Genomic DNA, 19,880 nt, shown 5'->3' on the forward strand with positions numbered 1-19,880 from the left:
AATGTTCTCTGCATCTCCGATGTTTTAAAGTTTATTTTTCGTACCCTATGGTGGACAATTTTACTTTTATGTAAAATGCACTTAAAATGAAAACAAGACTAAATGTAGACCATTTTTCATATATAAAATGCATATTAAGAATTTTATGATATTTGTAATCGAAATAAGACAAACATACTCAATAAGAAAAGCAATTTTGCAGCATGAATGAGGTATTTAAACTTCGCTAACACTATAAAAAGGGGGAGGAGACCGAAATAAACCACTAGTTACTACGGTAATTGACTCGGAGTATAAGTTACCTCTCTTTCAGAAACGGGCTTGACTTACCCTGCTTTCCCGGGTTTGAAAAACCTCCCATTTTGAAACGGAAAACCCAGGGTTTCCCTGATTTCGGGGTTAACATACTCCAAGGTTTCACTTAACCTCCTTCCTGAAACGGGCCCCTGATCTCTATATCTGTATAAATGCAGGTCAGATTTTTTTGGCCTATTTTTAATTTCTCACAGCAGTGACAACATAATTGCTAATATTTTGGTTACCAACTTACAGCCTGTTCCAATTAAAATAATTAATTTGGTCCAGAAATTCCCTCAAAATAAGGTCAAAATGTTTGTCACGTTTACAATGTCTGCTATGATACTCAGTGGGGATTCAGTTTTTCTAGACCTTTTGATAAAACAGCCAAGCTGTAGAAATGTGAACGTGCAATGTGGAATAGCATGTAAATACCATGGTATACATCATATGATTTGACCGTTCAATAATACTGCCAATGTGCCTTTCTTAAGGTGGTAATATGAGGGCTCCTGCGTAAAGGGTTCGATTTGTCAAATTTTTCCTGATGTGTAGAGGATGTGTGTGTGAACTGAGCTGGAAGTGAAACTGACACACACACTTACAGGCACTCACACACAAGAATAAATGTGAAGCAGACTGTGAGCGAGTGCTGTCGTGATAAGTGTATTGCTAGAGAGGGAGGAAGGAAAGGAGTTATGTTGAGGAATGGTGCCATTTTTGCGTGCGCTGCAGTATGGCCACTGCAGCATAAATTAAAGCGAGAGCGTCACAGTGAGGAGAGAGAGATGGATGGCCTGCGTCTCCTCCTCCGGTAACTATGGCTACTAGCTCATCATTTAAAAGCCAGGCAAGTGTTTGATTGGGGAAGAGAAAAAAACAAGTGAGCTCAAACACATTATATCCGAGACTGATAAATGCTCTGTTACTGTTTAAATTATCTTCTCCGAGAGCTGTTGGATCTCACACATGAATATAAACATGGAAATATGCAAACACATGATTACACAGGCTTATTAAAGACAACATGAAATTAACATTTCCCCTATTTACTCTAATAAATGCTTCTGGTCTTAAGCATGATTCATCAGAGCTTCATGATTTTTGATTCATGCGATTCTGAAGAACACAGTATTTTATACAGATTGGGAATACATATTTAAATATTGTTTTAAATGTATCTATCAATATTTTTTTATCATCTATTAAAATCTTTTGAAATCTAAACTTTTTTTTTTTTTTGTAAACTTGTACTGTGATGCCCAAATTTCCTTTTTAGTGTTAAATTTTTTTAATTTATTTAATTGTTTATTATTCATTTATTTTGACTAAATGGATATTATTAATATTGACTATTTAAAATGGTAATGTTAAGTGTCATGGCAGATTGTTACGGGGCGAACAAGACGTGCGGATCCATTTGCAAGCTTTATTCAAAGGCAAGGTCACCAAACAGACATGGGTCAAACATTGGCAAACGGGTATATAAATGGCAAGACAAAGTAGTTCTAGAGCAAGCGTGGGTCTTCGATCGGCGAACAATATCCAACAGGGGCAAGGCAAGAGCGATAATCCAGGTACACAGCAATAATCCAAACGAGGTGCTAACAAAGTCCGAACGGCAAGGCAAAGGGTTAATCCAGGAAACACGGGCAGGTATCAAACATGAGAGAACTAACAAGGCAAAACTATAACAACTGAGAGGGCTCTGTAGAGTAGCTATCGCTAGGATATATGATAAACCAGGGCTGTCCAAACTCGGTCCTGGAGGGCCGGTATCCTGCAGAGTTTAGCTCCAACCCTAATTAAACACACCTGAAGCAGCTAATCAAGCTCTTACTAGGCATACTAGAAGCTTCCATGCAGGTGTGTTGAGGCAAGTTGGAGCTAAACTCTGCAGGACACCGGCCCTCCAGGACCGAGTTTGGACAGCCCTGTGCTAAACAATACTCGGCAGAGAGGAAGAGGAAGTCCATGGTTTATGTAGGGTGTGTGACCAGTGCAATCAGGTGTGTCGTCAGTGCAATGGATTATGGGAATTGTAGTTTGAGGTGAAATGCAACAGTAGTGTGGTGCAAGAGTCAATGTGGTGAGCGAGTGACCTCTGGTGGTGAGTAAACAAGTTCATAGACCAGATTTGTGACACAGATAATTAAATATTAATAGTATTAATGTTTTATATCAATATATTTATTATAGTTTAATATTTATGTAGTTATATATTTATGCATTTATCATATGTAATAGTTATAATGTTTACGCTTAAAATATTATGACTTTGTCTGCGTAATAAGCTGTCATGTGTATAGATTTAACCAAGACTATGGGTGGGGAGAAAGATAACCTTAACAAATTATATTTTAAGCTATTATACAGTGCCCACTTTTTATGGTAAAATTTACATCCCAATGGATAAAACTGAGCCTCGTCTTATTTGCTTGCCACAGAATATTGCGTCATCTAAATATACGGAAGTTGAATGCATTGTGAATGCTGTTTCATGATGTCTTTCACAGTGAGCAGACTCCATTAGGTATAAAGAAGTTTCCAAACACCCACAGGCAGAAGAAACATGGGCACGATTGCGCTGACTCTCCTATGAATAAAAGCACACGCTCATAGACGGATGCATTCAGACACTCATGTGTCTCAGAAAAACACCCACAAACACACACATTCGAAAGTGTCCCAGGGCAAAAAAGAATGAAATATCTTTCAGGTGGTTCTGTGACTGAAGTTAAACGCTCTTGGGCTGTGGTATTCCTGAGTCCGCACTCAATGGGACCATGTTGACAAGATAAAAAGTGGGGAATGACAGGAGTGAGAAAACGGCACATGAACCTGCTATCTTAGTGGGGATGATGGATGTTTCGCTAATATCACTCGGATGATTTTACAAGAATTGCAGTTGTTGGTCTCGGATGCGTTTGTGTTTTCAATAATGCATGAAAAACTCACTGCTGCCGAGTTGGAATATTGCTGGAATATTGCACGTCATTTACCAAACATATACAATCTTCTCAGCTCAAACCAAGAAGCAAGAAAGAAAGAAAAATAGGGGAAAAAACCTGGTACCGACTCAGTAGCTTTTTGACTTTCCTGATATGAAAGTCTAATTAAGTAAGCAGAGAAGCGCAGTGAGATCAAGCAAGCCCCTCTTCATGAATGTGAAGATAACATTCTCTCAATATTCAGCCCTCTGCAAACATTACATCAACATGACATGATAGTAATGCAGGTTTGCTGAAGATATGAAAGTGATGTATATCTTAATATCCTCTCTGTGCCCTCTGCAAACGATAAGGATATTATGCTGTGAAAAATCATAGCATAATGTAAGCCTGGCTCATATGAGATATATCTCTAGTTCTGTCCAAAATTCAGGTCTTTACTAGCAGTCATCGTGATGCATCATGTGCAGGCAGATGACATGGATGAATAGCTTTTTTATTATTTTAGATGTATATCAAACATAATATAGAAAAATATATGAACTATGATCTAATCTTGCTGAGACGCAACAGTGAGAATATTTGGTATGAATTCAATTACTGCTTTAATGGCATTTCTTTAATTTTAGCAAGTGTTTCTTTCAAAAATGTAGTGCTGTCAAACGATTAATTGTGATTTATCGCATCCAAAATAAGTTTTTGTTTGCATAAATATGAGCATGTACTGTGCATATTTATTTAGTTATTTATATATATATATATATATATAGTAAATACACACACATGCATATATATTTAAGAATTAATTAAATTTCATATAATATAAATTGTGAATATAAATATACATGTTAATACATGCAAATATTTTTTAAATATATCGTGTTTATTTATGCATAATAAATATACACAGTACACTCATGTTATGTAAACAAACTTTTATTTTGGATGCATATATTACAGTTTTGGACGGTCCGACAAAATGTTTTTATTTTTTAACAATAATGTGCTAGAGGTCGTCTGTGGCTGTTGCAATGTGTCTCACTGTGTCTTGCACCATGTGCCACGTTTAGGATGACGTGTCAAGTTCAATTTTGTAAAACTCATCCTGAGACACCTGTTCCGTTGCGTTGCGTCTGTCTTTTAAACTTCCGCGAGCAACTTTTCCTGTCTTTTTAAAAAAAAAATTATTTACAGTGATGCTAATCTCACATTACCATAGTTTTACTGTAGAAATATCAAGTAACTATGGTTACCATGGTAAATTCTGAAATGTATTTGCAGAGGCAGCAGCAGTACTCTTTGCTGACTCTTTCAAGCTCCCATGGTGTGTGTTGTTTTTCCCAATTAATGAACAGATGAGCAGCTCTGCTGCTCATTAGGGCTGTCAGACTGCATGAAGGGGCACTGTTAATGTCAAACATGACATATGCACACACACACACACACACACACACACACACACACACACACAAACAAACTAACTCACAAAAGAAAGGGTGTGCATTTCAATACGTGAGACAGACTAGCCATCTTCATCAGTTCATTAAAACAGACTTGGACTAAATCTTTCTGGATGGCGGTAATGAAGTCATCTCTCATGCACATGCACAGAGGCGTGGCGTGTCACACACAATGGTCATGCAGTCACCCTCATTAAGAAGAGATTGTGTCTCTTTGAAATATGCACCACTACATGTGACATGAGCTCTTAATTATGTCCCATGCCTTACTATTTTTCTTTTAAAGATGTATAATTCTTTAAAAGTTATTTTTCTTTTCAGTTAAAGATGTACAAAAAAATTATATTTATTAGTAATAAATATTATCTCCACTCTCCCCCCACAGTCAACAAATGTATTATTTCCCCAATGTAGATATGTGTTCATGAGATTTGAAGTCAGGCCCATATTCTCTTAATCCCAAGTCCAGGGTTCGATAAGTCATGCTCACAGCTTTACTCCCACAGGGTTACAACTGGCAGCTGTGTGCTGCTATTTAAAGATCAGACACATCGAAGGGGAATCCAAATGCAGAGGCAGAGATCTGAAGCTCGCTCAAGACTACTGTAGCTTTGGTTGTGCCAAACATCTCTCAGACTTCCCAAGTGCCTTTGAGTGTTCAAACCTGAACAAGAAAAGGCATTCTCATGTTCGTATTTATTTTTTTGCATTTAAAGTGTATGGGTTTGATTTGTGGTTGACTGGAATGTCACTGCCTGCCATGCTTTTTATTTCAAACAAAAACAAGTCAATTGTATTGTTCCGTTTTTGCAAGGCCAAATATTTGAATGTATATTTACAGACTTTTATATCCATTGTCTTGTGTCCCATTTTGCTTCAGGTGTGTCTTCGTTAATACTATTCCTGCTAATACTAAGATTTTATATCTCTTGTCAGTTACAAATCCTAGTAAGGGAGAAGATAATTTTGAAGTGCTTGTGTGCATGGCGGTATCACATAATCAGGGGTAGACAATAAGGGAAATTTGCCACTGGTCCTCTGGGCCAGTGTCTTTTGAAGTTCACTGGCCCAGGTCAACGCGTCGGGTATTGATCCCAATAATCACGAAAAAGAACAGTTTGCTTGAACAACATGAATAACATTTATTTTTTTTAAGGTAGGTTTAGTGCAAAGTGCAGCAAAACTGTGCAAAAACATGAAACAAGTGCAAATAAACCTATTGCATAGGATTCATTCTCCGTAATCACACAGCAATTCATTATATTATGTTCATACCATAGGTTTCATACACGTTAACTTTTCTCTAACTTACTTGTCTGCATATGTGGGCATTGATCTGCAGAGCTCACAGTAAACCTCTTTTTTTTTTTTTTTTTCTTGATCGTAGCCCAGCTAGGGGTGGGCGATATGGGAAAAATATCATATCACGATTTTTTTTTAGAAATATCACGATTTACGGTTTTATCACGATTCTTTGTCATGTTGGTTTTACAAGTTGTCTGAGCATTACAGCCAAACTAGAAAGACAAAGCCTTTCAAGGTAACAAAAAAAAAAAAAAAAAAGACATGGCAGATATTTAGGCCAAAGTGGGCGAAGATAAAAATCTTTGTCATCATTCTATCTTTCTTATTAAAAAATAAGAACAAAGATACACATTACAAATACACATAATATACAAATAAAACAAACAGTGCTTTATTTTCAGGTACAATAGGTGTATTTAGCAGAGCATTCAATGAAATTGAACAAATATAAAAATAAAACACTAGATAGACTGATTCCTAAAGCAACTGTATTAAAGATTTTCAGTCAAGAATAGTGAGTGATTTTTCTCTTTGCGTTTTGTTGTTTTGTCAACGTTAAATGAATAGTTCCCCCAAAAATAAATATTCTGTCATCTGTCTGTCAATTCTGTCATAATGTTTTATTTTTATACCATCATTTACTCAAAAGTTGTTTTAAACATGAATTAGTTTCTTTCTTCTGCTGAACATAAATGCTATTTTGAAGAAGGTGGAAAACCAAACACTTGCTGGTCGACTTCCATAGGATTTTTCTTTCCTACTATCAAAGTCAATGTAGACCAGCAACTGTTTGGTTACCCTCATTCTTCAAATATCTTATTTTGGGTTCAGCACAAGAAATTAATAGAGGTTTGGGACAACATGTGAGTGAGTAAATAATGACAGAAATTAAATTTTAGGGTGAACTATCCCTTTAATGACAGTCGACAGCATGTTTAGTGTCCTGTCCCTTTAAGAGCTGCACGCATCTAATATACAGGCACGCATCCGTTTCTCTCTTAACTATTTACTTTCATTTTAGAGATAACCAACTGAGTCTGTATGTAAACCTTGTGTGTTTTGACAGTATTAGCGCAAAAAATAAGTTAGTTGAGTAATCAGGCGCTGTTAGACAGGCTTTTTAGTGTCCGTGCTTCAGGTGTATGCGCTCAGAAAAAGCGCACGTCAGACCAGCGCGCGAATGAAACATTTAACCAGCAAGGCTTGTGTGCAAATAATGTACTTTTGTGATCGTGAATAAGTGCAGTGTCCTGTCAGAGTAACTCTACTGCTGTATATCGTGTTGTACAGTATATAGAGACCGCGGCGCCAGAACTGTATTTGACAATGTGTGCTGTAGCACGATACTACGATATTTCTTCAAAAGCAGATCGTGGAGACATTTTTATCGTCCACGATCAAAAATCGTCATATCGCACACCCCTAAGCCCAGCCAATTCCAGCGGTCTCGCCACTGGGGCTGAAACTTTCTCTGCCTTTTCTTTTCGTATTCCCTTTCGCTTTCCCTCAATTCCTCTGGTGATTTTCTCTTCCTTGCCTTCTCTTTTTTACCCGGCGTTTGGCCGGGTGATGTGGGTTTCAGAAACATGTAGCCTAGCTTAATAGTAGCTATAGGTAGGTGCTGAGCAGCAGTGTGCAGTTTGCGCGCGTAACCGCGGGAGCGAGCAAGGCGGTGCAGACGGAGCGTAAGGCTGTCGGGATCACGTAACGTGTTAGCGGTGGTTACCGAGACGATTAAACAGAAATCAAAACACAGAACCACAGGTAATTAATGTGAAATTAGACTTTTTTTAATCGAGGCATTATTTTTACTGGCCCCACCGGGCTAGTGGTTGGAGCGATCTGGTGGCCCTGACGGTTTTAAAAGTACGTCCGGGCCACCGGGCCAATTATATTGTCGACCCCAGCATAATGAATGTATCAGTGTGGAAGTCTTGGTGTCTATAGATCATTCTTTGTTGACATCTGACCTATAAAAAATAATCTGCCAGCACACCATGTTCCCTATGTCAGCAGAAAGAAATGGTATGAAAATGAGTCCGGCACAGTAAATTCACCCTTCTCGTCTCCTGGAGTGATGTATTCAAGCAAACAAGGGCAGCACACACTAATAGTAATATATTTTTTTTTTTTTTTTTTTTTTTTTTAAATTTATGCATTTTTCTCAACCTCATTCTCTCTTATAGACACATTGCGGTCAGAGAGATAAGAACATTTTAAATTAAGATTGGTCTCATTATTATTCATAATCATCTCAATTATAAGTCATTAAAATCAGGCTATAGGCTTTCCCCCTACAGCTGTCAGTCTCTCTGCATGCTCATTAAATATTATTGCCAAATAATTAGCGCTTTTCACCCTCCTAGACAGATCAGTTTTTTTTTTAGACATTCTATCGAAGTGGCTGTCGGTTCGCGTTAGTTTCCAACTGCTAGTCATACTTTTTTTTTTTTTTTTTTTTTTTTTTTGCTCCCCCCATTAAAGGTGCACTTTGTAATTACTGTGTTGCGTTGATCTGGCAGTCATTTTGGACTTATACTGACATGCAGCGTTACACAAAAGCAAACGTTTTCAGATAATGCTGCTATTCTAAGAGTGTGCTATTCACAATTAGGGCATTAGGGCGAAACATTTTTCCATGGAGATTTTGCAATGGGTTTAAATTTCAAGCAAATTCACTCCGTTAAAGTAACTTCTGCGTGAGCAGTGCTTTATTTTGTGTGAAATGTAGGTAAAATTAAGTGCACCTCTGAATTGGACAACATATGCTAGCTTATCAGTCTGAAATACTGCAGTCCCCCTGAGATCTCCTTGATTTTTCATTAACACAGATCCAGTTCCTCGCCAAGTTTTCTCTTTGGTGACGCTTTCTGGGAGAACCACTTTATGGGATGGTGTGACATGGTTTTAATCAGTCGCTTGCACTGTGCGCAGTGCATTTCCATTCATTAAAGTCGATCTCCAGGTTTATTGGCCTCAGTAATTACATCTCCCATCGTAACTACTGCAGCAAAGGTCATAATCCATCATTAGATAGTTATCTTCTAATCAGACTAAACTCACTTTACGTGTAGATGTGAAGAGGTTATGCGCTCCAGAACTTGTTGGATGTTTCTTGAGCAGTACGTCAATTTTACCGCCTTTTCTTCATTCGTTGGAGCCATCATAAACCTTATGTAGTTCTACATATGCATGTTGACACATGGGAATGTGTATTCAAGCACAGCTACAAACCCTTTCAAGCGGCGAGCTGCATTGCCATTGTGTTGCTTCTGACAGTTGAGATCTCGGAAAACACAATGTGCAGTATAACCTGCCTTCAGCATTTCATACATGCATGAATTTTTCATATCCATCCAACACACAACCTCAAACAATGGCTTAAGAAAACACAAATGCAAACACAACCTCTGTCTTCATAAGTGCTGACATTTCACATCCCAAGGGTTTCATTGATTCACAAAGAATGATGTATGCAGTGACATCATTGACATCTGCTGAATGCGATTTTGGCACTGAGCTTTACTCAACCAAATCAAACAAATGACTCTCTTCTGATTGGTCTCCTGAGCTTTGCATAAATGTTGTAATCGCAGAAATCTGACAGTTTCTATTTACTTCCGGTAGGTATGGCAGATGATTTTAAATATTTTTTTTATATCTATGTTTAAAGAAGCTTGAGGAGACGTAGAGCAGATGTGAGAAGGCTTCACAACTCATCTGCTTTTTAGATACCATCACAGATCTGTGAAAATCCTGTCCTGTGGCTGCATTTAGATGTTGAACTATACTGTATATCTTTACGCCAGCAAAGTGCCATAAGATGGGATTTCAGGGTTTGATTTTTGTCTCTTTAACTCTCATTTTGATATCTTTTGACAATTTCTTTGAAGCTCGAAGATTCAGTTGGAAGTAGTGATATTGCTCAGAAAAGGCCAATGTTGGATCAAATAATACTAGCAAAGTGCTTTCAAATGGTGGTCTTTGTTATGGTAGCGGAAGCTTGCCGAATCTCTTTCTTACCGAAAGGGTTCACCGTCATTAAGTCATTAAATGTCATTACGTGCAGGTAGTTGTGCAATATTCATCACTCGCATCTTTTTATTCTCTCTTAGCGGAGTTCTCTAGTAAAGTCAGCACTGGGTAGAGGCCACAGCAGGATGGAAACAGAGATGAGTCATTTAATTCAAAAGAGCGTTGTGAAAGACAAGTGTGAGAGAAAGGGTGGTACAGAAGGATGAGTGTAGTGATGGGTGATAATGCTGAATATACCCAGCAGGCACCGGACGTCAATATAACGTCAGATTGACGTTGGACCCCAGAATTTTGACACTAAGAATTTTGGTTGAAAATCAAAATCGGGTTGACCACAGAACCCAACGTCAGATTGACGTCAGAACCTAACGTCAGATTGACGTCAATCTCCAACGTTGGACAGACGTTGCATTTTGGTTGTAAATGAAAATCGAGTTGACGACAGAACCCAACGTCAGATTGACGTCAGATTGACGTCAATCTCCAACGTTGGACAGACATTGCATTTTTGTTAGTTAATGCCACAACCTAAAAATAACTGAGGATCAACGTCAAATGATGTTAGAATTTGACGTTGTGTGAACGTTACCATTATAACGTTCAGGCAACGTTGGGTTTTGGTTGCCATACCTGACGACTATATATTAGTATTTGACGTCAATATGACGTTGGCTTAAGACATTGGCTTGACGTTGGACTTTGGTTACTTCACAACACAACCTAAACACAACACAATATCAACGTCAACTGACGTCGGTCTTGGACGTCAAATTAACGTTGTCATTAGACGTTGGCTTGACATTGAATTTTGGTCACTTGACGTCGCGACCTAAATCTAACCTAAAATTAACGTCATATGACGTTGTGTGCATCTGGTCATGCCTCCCTACTTGTCAAGTTAAAAACAGACTGTTTTAATTGTCTAGAAACTCTAGCTCCATTCGCTTGATCTCTGTCAGGATCATTGTTGGGCAACTCTGGCCGTCAAGAATCCACTGTCCTGCAGAACTTAACTCTAACCCTATGAAACAAAACACCTGAATGAATGAATGATGCATCTATATAGCGCTTTGTGATGTATTGCTGTACACCCAAAGCGCTTTACAATCATGTGGGGGGGGGGTCTCTCCTCAACCATCACCAGTGTGCAGCATCCACTTGGATGATGCGACGGCAGCCACACTACAACGGCGCCAGTGCGCTCACCACACACCAGCTACAGGTGGAGAGGAGAGAGTCATAGCCAATCAAGTGTATGGGGATTATTAGGAGGCCATGATAGACAGGAGCCAGTTGAGGGAATTTGGCCAGGACACCCCTCTGCCATGGGATTTTTAATGACCACAGAGAGTCAGGACCTCGGTTTAACTTCTCATCTGAAAGTAGGTGCTTTTTGGCAGTATAGTGTCCCCGTCACTATACCGGGGCGTTAGGACCCACACAGACCACAAGGTGAGCACCCTCTGCTGGCCTCACTAACACCTCTTCCAACAGCAACCTAGTTTTCACCGGAGGTCTCCCATCCAGGTACTGACCGGGCTCAACCCTGCTTAGCTTCAGTGGGCAACCGGTCTTTGGCTGCAGGGTGATATGGCTGTGGCTTTTAGTAGACCATGATTAACCTGAACAAGTTAATCATGGTTTACTAAAACGTTACAGGCAGGTGAGCTAAACTCACCATCTAAACTAAAAAAAGTAGACCTTCAGGGCCAGAGATACCAACCCCTGGTTTTCATGTTGGGTCAGGTGAACCCAAAATCAGCTTAATTATAAAACATTCAAGTAGTTATTCAGACAACTCACCAACAGTCGAATTTGAAAATTTGTGGTTTTGTGCATCCATAATACAGTGTCATTACGCTGTTCTCCCGAAAGGTTCATCTCTGTGGAGAGCCTGCCTGATTGTCTATCAATCGTTCAACCGTGATAGAAACCATTTAAGACAGGGCAAGTGGAGAATGCACCTAATCAAACGCATAATGGACACAGAAACAACCTCTTAAATGCCGCAAGATTGTGCGAGCACAAGGATTGCTGTTCTCCGAGCTGATTGAGTGTTGATATAATTACGTCGAACTTGGAGCTGAGATTTGTGGGAAATAATGTCTTTGTTGCCAACAACAATCCCTGCGTGAGATATTACTTGAGCATGAAAAGGAAAGACTCTGAAAGGGTAATTATATGACTGTGCAGAATTAGCTCTTGAAGAGCCGATTCATCATCTGAATGATGTACACTCGCAGCACTGATCAGGGTTTATTTGCATAAACTGTGCATTTTGATCAAACTGCGATTTTCTTAATAGCGCATTAAAATTTTTTTGCGCCCTCTCCGCTAACAGAGAGGAATACAAAAGGCGTTTTGAACTAAAAAGTGTGTAGTTCGTGCCCCAGACCTACAACCAGGGTTCCTTTTACTACTTCTGCCAGATGCTTAAGGTTAGTGCCCTATGTGCTCCAATTGGACAAAAGACTTTTAGAAAAAAGCTTGGATTTCACTTGTTGTCTTCCGATCCAGGGACACAGAGATGCTGGCGCTAGGAAAGAGAGCTGCCTTTGTGTTGCAGGACGTAGCCAGGCAGCGAGCGGTCCGAATGACCTGATTCTGCTTCCCCATGCTCTAGAACCAGTTCAAATGAAAAAATGTCGCCTGCACCGATCCAGAAGCTTTTAGTTGTGCTCGTCAGACCCCCCCCCCCCCCCTTTACACCTTCAGAGGCGCAGCGTGAAATTGCCAATAATGCAGCAGCTTGTTCGTGCACTCCGTGCTGAGAGCGAGCGAAGCAGTCTTAGACGAAAAGAAAGCATAAACGACGGAGAAACGTAGCGCATGAGGAAGTAGAGGAGGGTGGCAGGCAGGGCGCCCCCTCTCGCGCATGTGGCGTTGAGAGATGTTATTTAAATCGGGATGGGGAGAGAGAGGAAATGTCATGTTTATGTGGCTAGGTAATGAAAACGTGTCTGCTTCCTGAAAGGTTGACAGACAGGATGCCTATTTCATTAGATTGCAGCACATAGGGTCTGATTGGCATGTTGTTCACCTTGCCAGAAATATCGTGGCATATGCCAATGAGAAGACGTGGAAACACATGCTCCATCTCCCCAAGTCTGTGTCACAGGCATATGCGCCCTGCCACGCAAAGGCCTGGGCTTTCTGATAAAATATCCGCAATGCCAAAAGGCATTAGTCTGTGTCACAGCTATGACTGTCATTGTGTTTATTCTTAGCGCAGTTTTCTTAACCTCAGAGGTGGCAAGTCTTTGTAGCTGTTGCTACCAGTCTGCTGCGTTGGGCCTTTACACATTTTGACCCGTGTAAGCAGGATGAAGGATGCTGGAGGCCGTAATTGCGGTCGAGTTTTATTTTTATTTGCGTGTGTAAGCAGGTGTGCACGTAGAAGCAGGTTGCTGCTGCCTCAACAACCTGCGATGATTCATGGCCCCTGATTTGGACAGGAGACATCTGCAGAAAGACTAACACTGCAGAAAACAGATCTTTCATGTAGCTGCGGCATTCTAACAAGAGCCGTGCTCTAGAAATGAGCACCATTACTCTGGCTGGCATTGGCGAGCCGAGCGGCACGCAGGCTTTGGCTGACAGCAGAACATTTCTAAAGGTCAGACATCTGCGGAGAGAGAGAGGAGAAAAAACATATACGATGTTGAATATTTCCCTGTTCTCTCTCCCTCTCGACTCTCTTCTTCTTTTCTCCATTTATTCTTCATTCCGGCTTGTATTGAGTGAACTGAGAATTGAGTGCGGTGTTCGCTATCGATTTGGCCGATTACTCATAAACTGCCATTGTAGAGAGACAGCCCCTGTCTTCCATTTGCTTAATGAAGGGTCTTGTATCTCCTGACCGCTGACAAATAGACATCTGCTATATTGCATGTAAAGACCCATCCGGTCACTTGATTGATCACGTCGCTCCGAGGTTGGTCCGATTTGCTGCTCTGGTACGGATTTGTCCCTTGGCCTGCAATGGATTTTCAAACAACATTAGCTGAGAGTCGTTGTTATTAAGATAAATGCCACTTCAGAAATAACTGAACTCCCATCAAGGGAGTTTTTAACATTTATATCAGTACATACACAAAGAGTCTGTGAGTGATAATGTACATCCAGATGCTTCCTCTCACAACCTGGGCATTACTCAGGAGTGCCCTTCGCCTACTCGATCACTGGAGACTGTGCTGTGGGTTGGTGCCTGGGGGCAGAACGCAGCTCAAGCTGTCTCGTATTTCATGATCCAATTGAGAGTATATGCCATTTAAAATCTGAAATATTAATGCTAATAAAGCAGTTTGAGACACCTGTTAGGCTGCTTAATGATGGACAATTATGGGTCATGCTTTCAGAGTGAAATTAGACCTTTTTAAAGTGCCTTACATCATGTAGGTCACACTGCTATAGATGATACACAAACAGTGGAGGTTTTTATAGTACATGCATGTAGGTTTACATGAGATATTGAAATTCTTTTATTTTCTCCCCTGTGGTTTGACAAAAATATTTCGCCTTTTTTTTTTCCAAATGTATGTGTGCTGCTGGTCAGTTTTTCCGACCTTTTACCTAATAAAATAACTTAATTTAAGGTTTATGATGTTGCATTATGCATAATCTGTGTAAGGTCTAATTTTTTTTTTGTCATTTGTCCCTAATTTTGCATAATGTGTTTACAGAAAATGCTGACGATTTTTCTTTCAGGAGCAAGTTGCTCTTTTTTTTTTTTTTTTTAGAGTAACAGTGAACAATTAGAAGGAATGTGTGTTCAAGTAAAATTAAATTATTTTTTCTTTTGTTCTGAAAGATAAAGAATTTAAATGAATCAATTTGCATAATACAAAAAAATCTGTTTAAATTAACATTCAAACTTTTTTTTTTCTGAGCAGGCCTTATCAGAGCCTGAGGAGACACTCATGAATGAATTAAAGGCCGTGAGCGTATCATATTTGGCAGTGCTTGAAGTGTTATGGTTTCATGCCCTCAATGAGTCAAAGCCCTGGGCATCATTAATCATGCTTTCGATTTGTTTGACATTTTATCCTGAGGTCTATGCAGCTGTTTCAATGGATTCCGTTGTTTTCAAAGCCCTCGCAGCAGACTGAAATATGGAAGCATTACCAAATTATTATTTCTATATCAGAAGCTGTAAATCACTCCATTCTGGCTGACACTGGCAACTTTCCCAGCCATATGTTACATGTCACAAAGTCGCACGGCATCACCTGAAATGCCATTTAAAATGTTTTTTTTAAGATGCTTTTCCACCTGAAATGATAAATGCACTTGGTCTTATCAGATAAACCTCACAACCCCATTTTAGATATGACTGGCTGAATTGTTGCTAAGTATTGACGATGTATCTGCTGTGAAGCTGCCTTGCAAATGGTCCAGTAAACATGTATGTTGCATCATAAACTAGTCAAAGGAAAACAGAAATGGCTTCGTCTGCAACATTTGTAGCAGTTTCCATATCCTTGCTAATGTCCATCACATTTCTCTACTGAACTAGAACTGACTCAACTAGCCACTTTACAACCAGTTGACTAGTCTCATGCAGATCTACTCTAAGTAGATGAATTGATCATTATTTATCATTTTCCTTTCTAGCTCCTCACCATCGATGACAACTTCTGTGGTCTGGATATGAACGCCCCACTCGGCGTCTCGGAGATGGTTCGTGGAATTCCACTGTTCTCCGAATCCAATGACAAAATGACATCGGTTATCGCCTACGTGTACAAGAACCACTCTCTGGCCTTTGTGGGGACCAAAGGCAGTCGTCTGAAAAAGGTAGGACTCATGTTTCTTTTGCAGGAGAGTGAGAAACCACGAAGTTGACTGACCCAAGGATTGCATCGCAGCTGTGCCCTTCTAAAAAGCCTCAGAGGTCTTGCAAGTCTTGTGTATTAATTGCTGATATAGGCCATTTTATGACACATGAGAAGATCAGAGTGTGGTCCACTACATCCCGCTCTGTAAGAATGTTAGATCCGGCGAGTTTTGCAACCGTGGTCATGCTCGGCAGTCTTCTGCCGTTGTGTCTGACGCATGTAGAGAGAAAGGGTTGGTAAGCGGTGCAGGCAGAGAGGGCCATGGGAATCCCTGCACAGGCGGAGGCTGTCGGGGGTAATTGGATGATGCGGTGCAGGGGCTTTCGGCCCGGTACCCTCTTCTCTGACTGTGCCTCAGAGGAGCCGTGTCTGAGACGAATCCAAGGGCCGGCCAGACACTGCACAGAGCAGAAAATAACATTAAAATAGAGAGAGAGAGCACGACAGCAAGGGAGGGAAAGACAGACAGAGAGGGAGAGAGAGAATGAGAGTAACATTTTTCTCTTTTTCTCAAGTGCTAAACCTCCAGGGTGTTGACGTTACAGACAGGCAAATCTTTGCCAAAAGGCAGGATTCCAATTTGACGCATTCTTGTTATTGTGGTGGTGTGTTTTGTAGTTGGATCTGGCTGTGGATGAAAATCCGTGGCATAACAGACTAGTCCTTTCCCAAAAAATTTCAACCCTGAAGAAGGAAGGAGAGGAGCCATTTTGGTGACGTAAACGCTTTTCTGGAACTTTCCAGCCTGTTCACACCAAGAAAGATATCTATAGCCTTAACTAAATTAGTGCCCACACCAATACATGATAATGTTGTTTATTATGAGTGCATGTACACTACCAGTCAAACGTTTTTGAACAGTCTCTTCTGCTAAACAAGTCTGCATTTATTTGATCTTAAGTACAGCAAAAAACAATACATTTAAAAAATATTTTTACCATTTTAAAATAACTGTTTTCTATTTGAATATCTTTAAAATGTCATTTTAAATCATGTGATTTCAAAGCTGAATTTTTAGCATTATCACTCTAGTCACATGATCCTTCAGAAATGTATTTATCAGTGGTATATTGTGTAATGTTACAAAAGCTTTTTATTTCAGATAAATGCTGATCTTTGGATCTTTCTATTCAAAGAATCCTGACAATGTACTCAACTGTTTTAAATACTGATGATAATAATAATAATAAATGTTTCTTGAACAGCAAATCAGAGTATTAGAATGATTTCTGAAGGATCATGTGACACTGAAGACTGGAGTAATGATGCTGAGAATTTAGTTTTGATCACAGGAATAAACTGCATTTTAAAATATATTCAAATAGAAAGCAGTTATTTTAAATAGTAAAAATATTTCACAATATTACTGCTTTCGCTGTATTTTAGATCAATTAAATGCAGGCTTGGTGAGCAGAAGAGAATTCTTTAATAAATAATGCACGAAAAAATCTTACTGTTCAAAAACTATAATAGTTATTTTAAGTTATCTTCCTTGGTGTGAATGGGCCTTTAGCTACTTAATTAGACATACTACTTTTTCAAACTCCATCCATAAATATACTTTTGAGACTAATGTAATTGGAGATGGAGCGCTGGTGCATCACGAGAACTCAGTGATGCCTTTTAGGTAATAAGGATGTTTTCTGAGGGTCATTCCAATAAAAAAAATCCATGTCTTGTTAGAGACTATAATTGATGAAATGACACAGACACCGAATTGCAGATACGAACAAAAGTGTGCAGCCAAACAAATCTCCAGGGAACAGACAGACAACACAGTGAAGTTCTCTTTCAGGCAGACGGACAAACATAGCCATGCGCACACACACACACAGAAACCTTTTAGTTGCCATTTCAGTGATTGCAGATCTCTGCGGGAAAACGGCAGATGATGTCACTGTTGCCTTTTAGACAAAACAAGAAAATATTCCGCACTGGTAGTCATTAATCAATGAAAATGAGTTTATTACAGTCCTTTTTGCATGGTGATTTATTGTCCACCAGCATGTCACACTCAGTAAATTGTTTACTAGCTGAAGACGAGCTCCTCATGAAAAGTAAATATTATCTGGAGCAACTCTGATCGTTTATGAGATAGATGTATGGGAACTTGGCGGAAAAAAAAAGAGACTCAGAATTAGTGTTGTGGCTTTTGATGCATGTTGGTTTAGTTTTGGCAATTACATGCTAATGAACTCTAAAATGTTGACTAAATCCATTAAGCAATTTATACATTTAAAGTCTTATTATTCTGGGAAATTGGAGCAATAAGACAAGTCACTCATCCTTCACCGGATTTTTGTCCAGTCTCTAGAATGAGAATGTTTCTACTAAAACCACCTGTAACTGACTAGCAAGTTGCAAATTAAGCTTATTGGCTATTGAAAGAATTTTCCCTTCCCAAATTTTGTTTTAATTGGAAATACATAAGCACATGCTTAGAAAAGGAAAACTGATCATCAGGCGACTTCATTGGGGTCTTTAAGTGGCTTGTTTCAACAGTACAGCTGAATGGAAAAACGACAACATTGTAGATAATGCAGACCTGTTGAGAATAGAAAGTTCTGAGATATATCTCTCTTTTGTGTGCATGTTGCGATGTTTGATTGTTTTCATTTAATGCGGTATTTTCTGTATGTAAATGTTGGTATTAGGATTACTTGGGTGGAACACGACAGCAGAATCCCCACCAGGTATTTATTTTAAATTTGTACAGGATAATCCAAGGCTTACAGCATTCAGCATGGCTGTGGTTCTCTAACTGTAGTTAGCGTTCTCAGTGTGATTGACTCCGAGAGGAGGTGCAATGGCAGAATGTTCTGTGTCTCACCGCGTTAAAAGAAAGAGCTGTAACTAAACCCCAGAGAGAAGCAGTAAACAACTTCTAAACCCTCCAGAGAATATCACAACGACACATTTTTTTGACGTGCACACACACACACACACATGGCCGTCAGCATAAAAAGCACAGAGCTGAAAACACGAAATTGCTGCGTTTGCTGCGGACCCCCAGACCAGATGTGGTATTGGGACTTTGGAACCTCTTTGTCCCCTCTTGCTCCCTTGTTCTTCATTCATCCAATCACCCATCTCTATCTCCCTCTCCCATATGGCTCTCTCTTTTTTTACTATGTACCTAGTGCAAATAAAGGAATTTATGCTTTAAATTTATTTAGATTTACATTATATGAATTAAAAGATATTTTATAATATTGATTTTCTCTCTTTTATTTTGTGTGTGCATATATACACAGTCATGGCCAAAAATATCGGCACCCTTAAAAATGTTACGAAAATGTTACGAAACTGCCTGGAAGGGGACGTGTGTCTATATCGTCCTAATGCACGGTGAGGAGGAGAATTTGAGTGACTAAAGACTCTCCAAGGACCACAGCTGGAGAATTGCAGAAAATAGTTGAGTCTCGGGGTCAGAACCTCAAACAGCCCCATCACCACCACATGTTGTTTGGGAGGGTTTCAAGAAAAATTTTCCTAGCTCATTCAAAAACAAACTCCAGCATATTCAGTTATCAGACACGACTGGAACTTCAAATGAGACTGGCTTCTATGGTCAGATGAAACTAAAAAATTAGCTTTTTAGCAGCAAATAACCAAGATGGTTTGGGGAACACAGGGATAAAAAGTACCCCATGTGTACAATGAAATATACTGCTGCATTTTTTTTTTTTTTTTTTTGTGGGCCTATATTTCTGCTGGAGGTCCTGGACATCTTGTTTAGACACATGACATCATGGATTCTATCAAATACCATCAGATAAAAAAAAAATCAACAAGTGACCGACTCTGTTAGAAATCTTATAATGGGCCATGTTTGGATTATTGTACGGTTGGAAGATCCAAACACAAACCTCAAAAACAACACAAAAATGGGTCACTGAGCACAAAACCAAGCTTCTGCTGTGGCCATTCCAGTCCTCTGACCTGAACCCTGTAGAAAATGAGTGAGGTGAACTGAAGAGAAGAATCACCGTCAT

At 39.5% G+C, this 19,880-nt stretch overlaps 1 protein-coding gene across 1 annotated transcript in view; it reads left to right on the forward strand.

The window, feature by feature from the left end:
- Positions 1–19,880, forward strand: part of LOC306861089 (plexin-A4-like) — a 224,644-nt gene that overhangs the window by 20,567 nt on the left and 184,197 nt on the right. Inside the window, exon 3 of the mRNA XM_079403167.1 lies at positions 15,662–15,844. Within this exon, the coding sequence (XP_079259293.1) occupies positions 15,662–15,844 (183 nt within the window). The remainder of the gene's footprint in view (positions 1–15,661; positions 15,845–19,880) is intronic.

The sequence above is a fragment of the Barbus barbus genome (assembly GCF_936440315.1).
Source record: "Barbus barbus genome assembly, chromosome: 42".
NCBI lineage: Eukaryota > Metazoa > Chordata > Actinopteri > Cypriniformes > Cyprinidae > Barbus > Barbus barbus.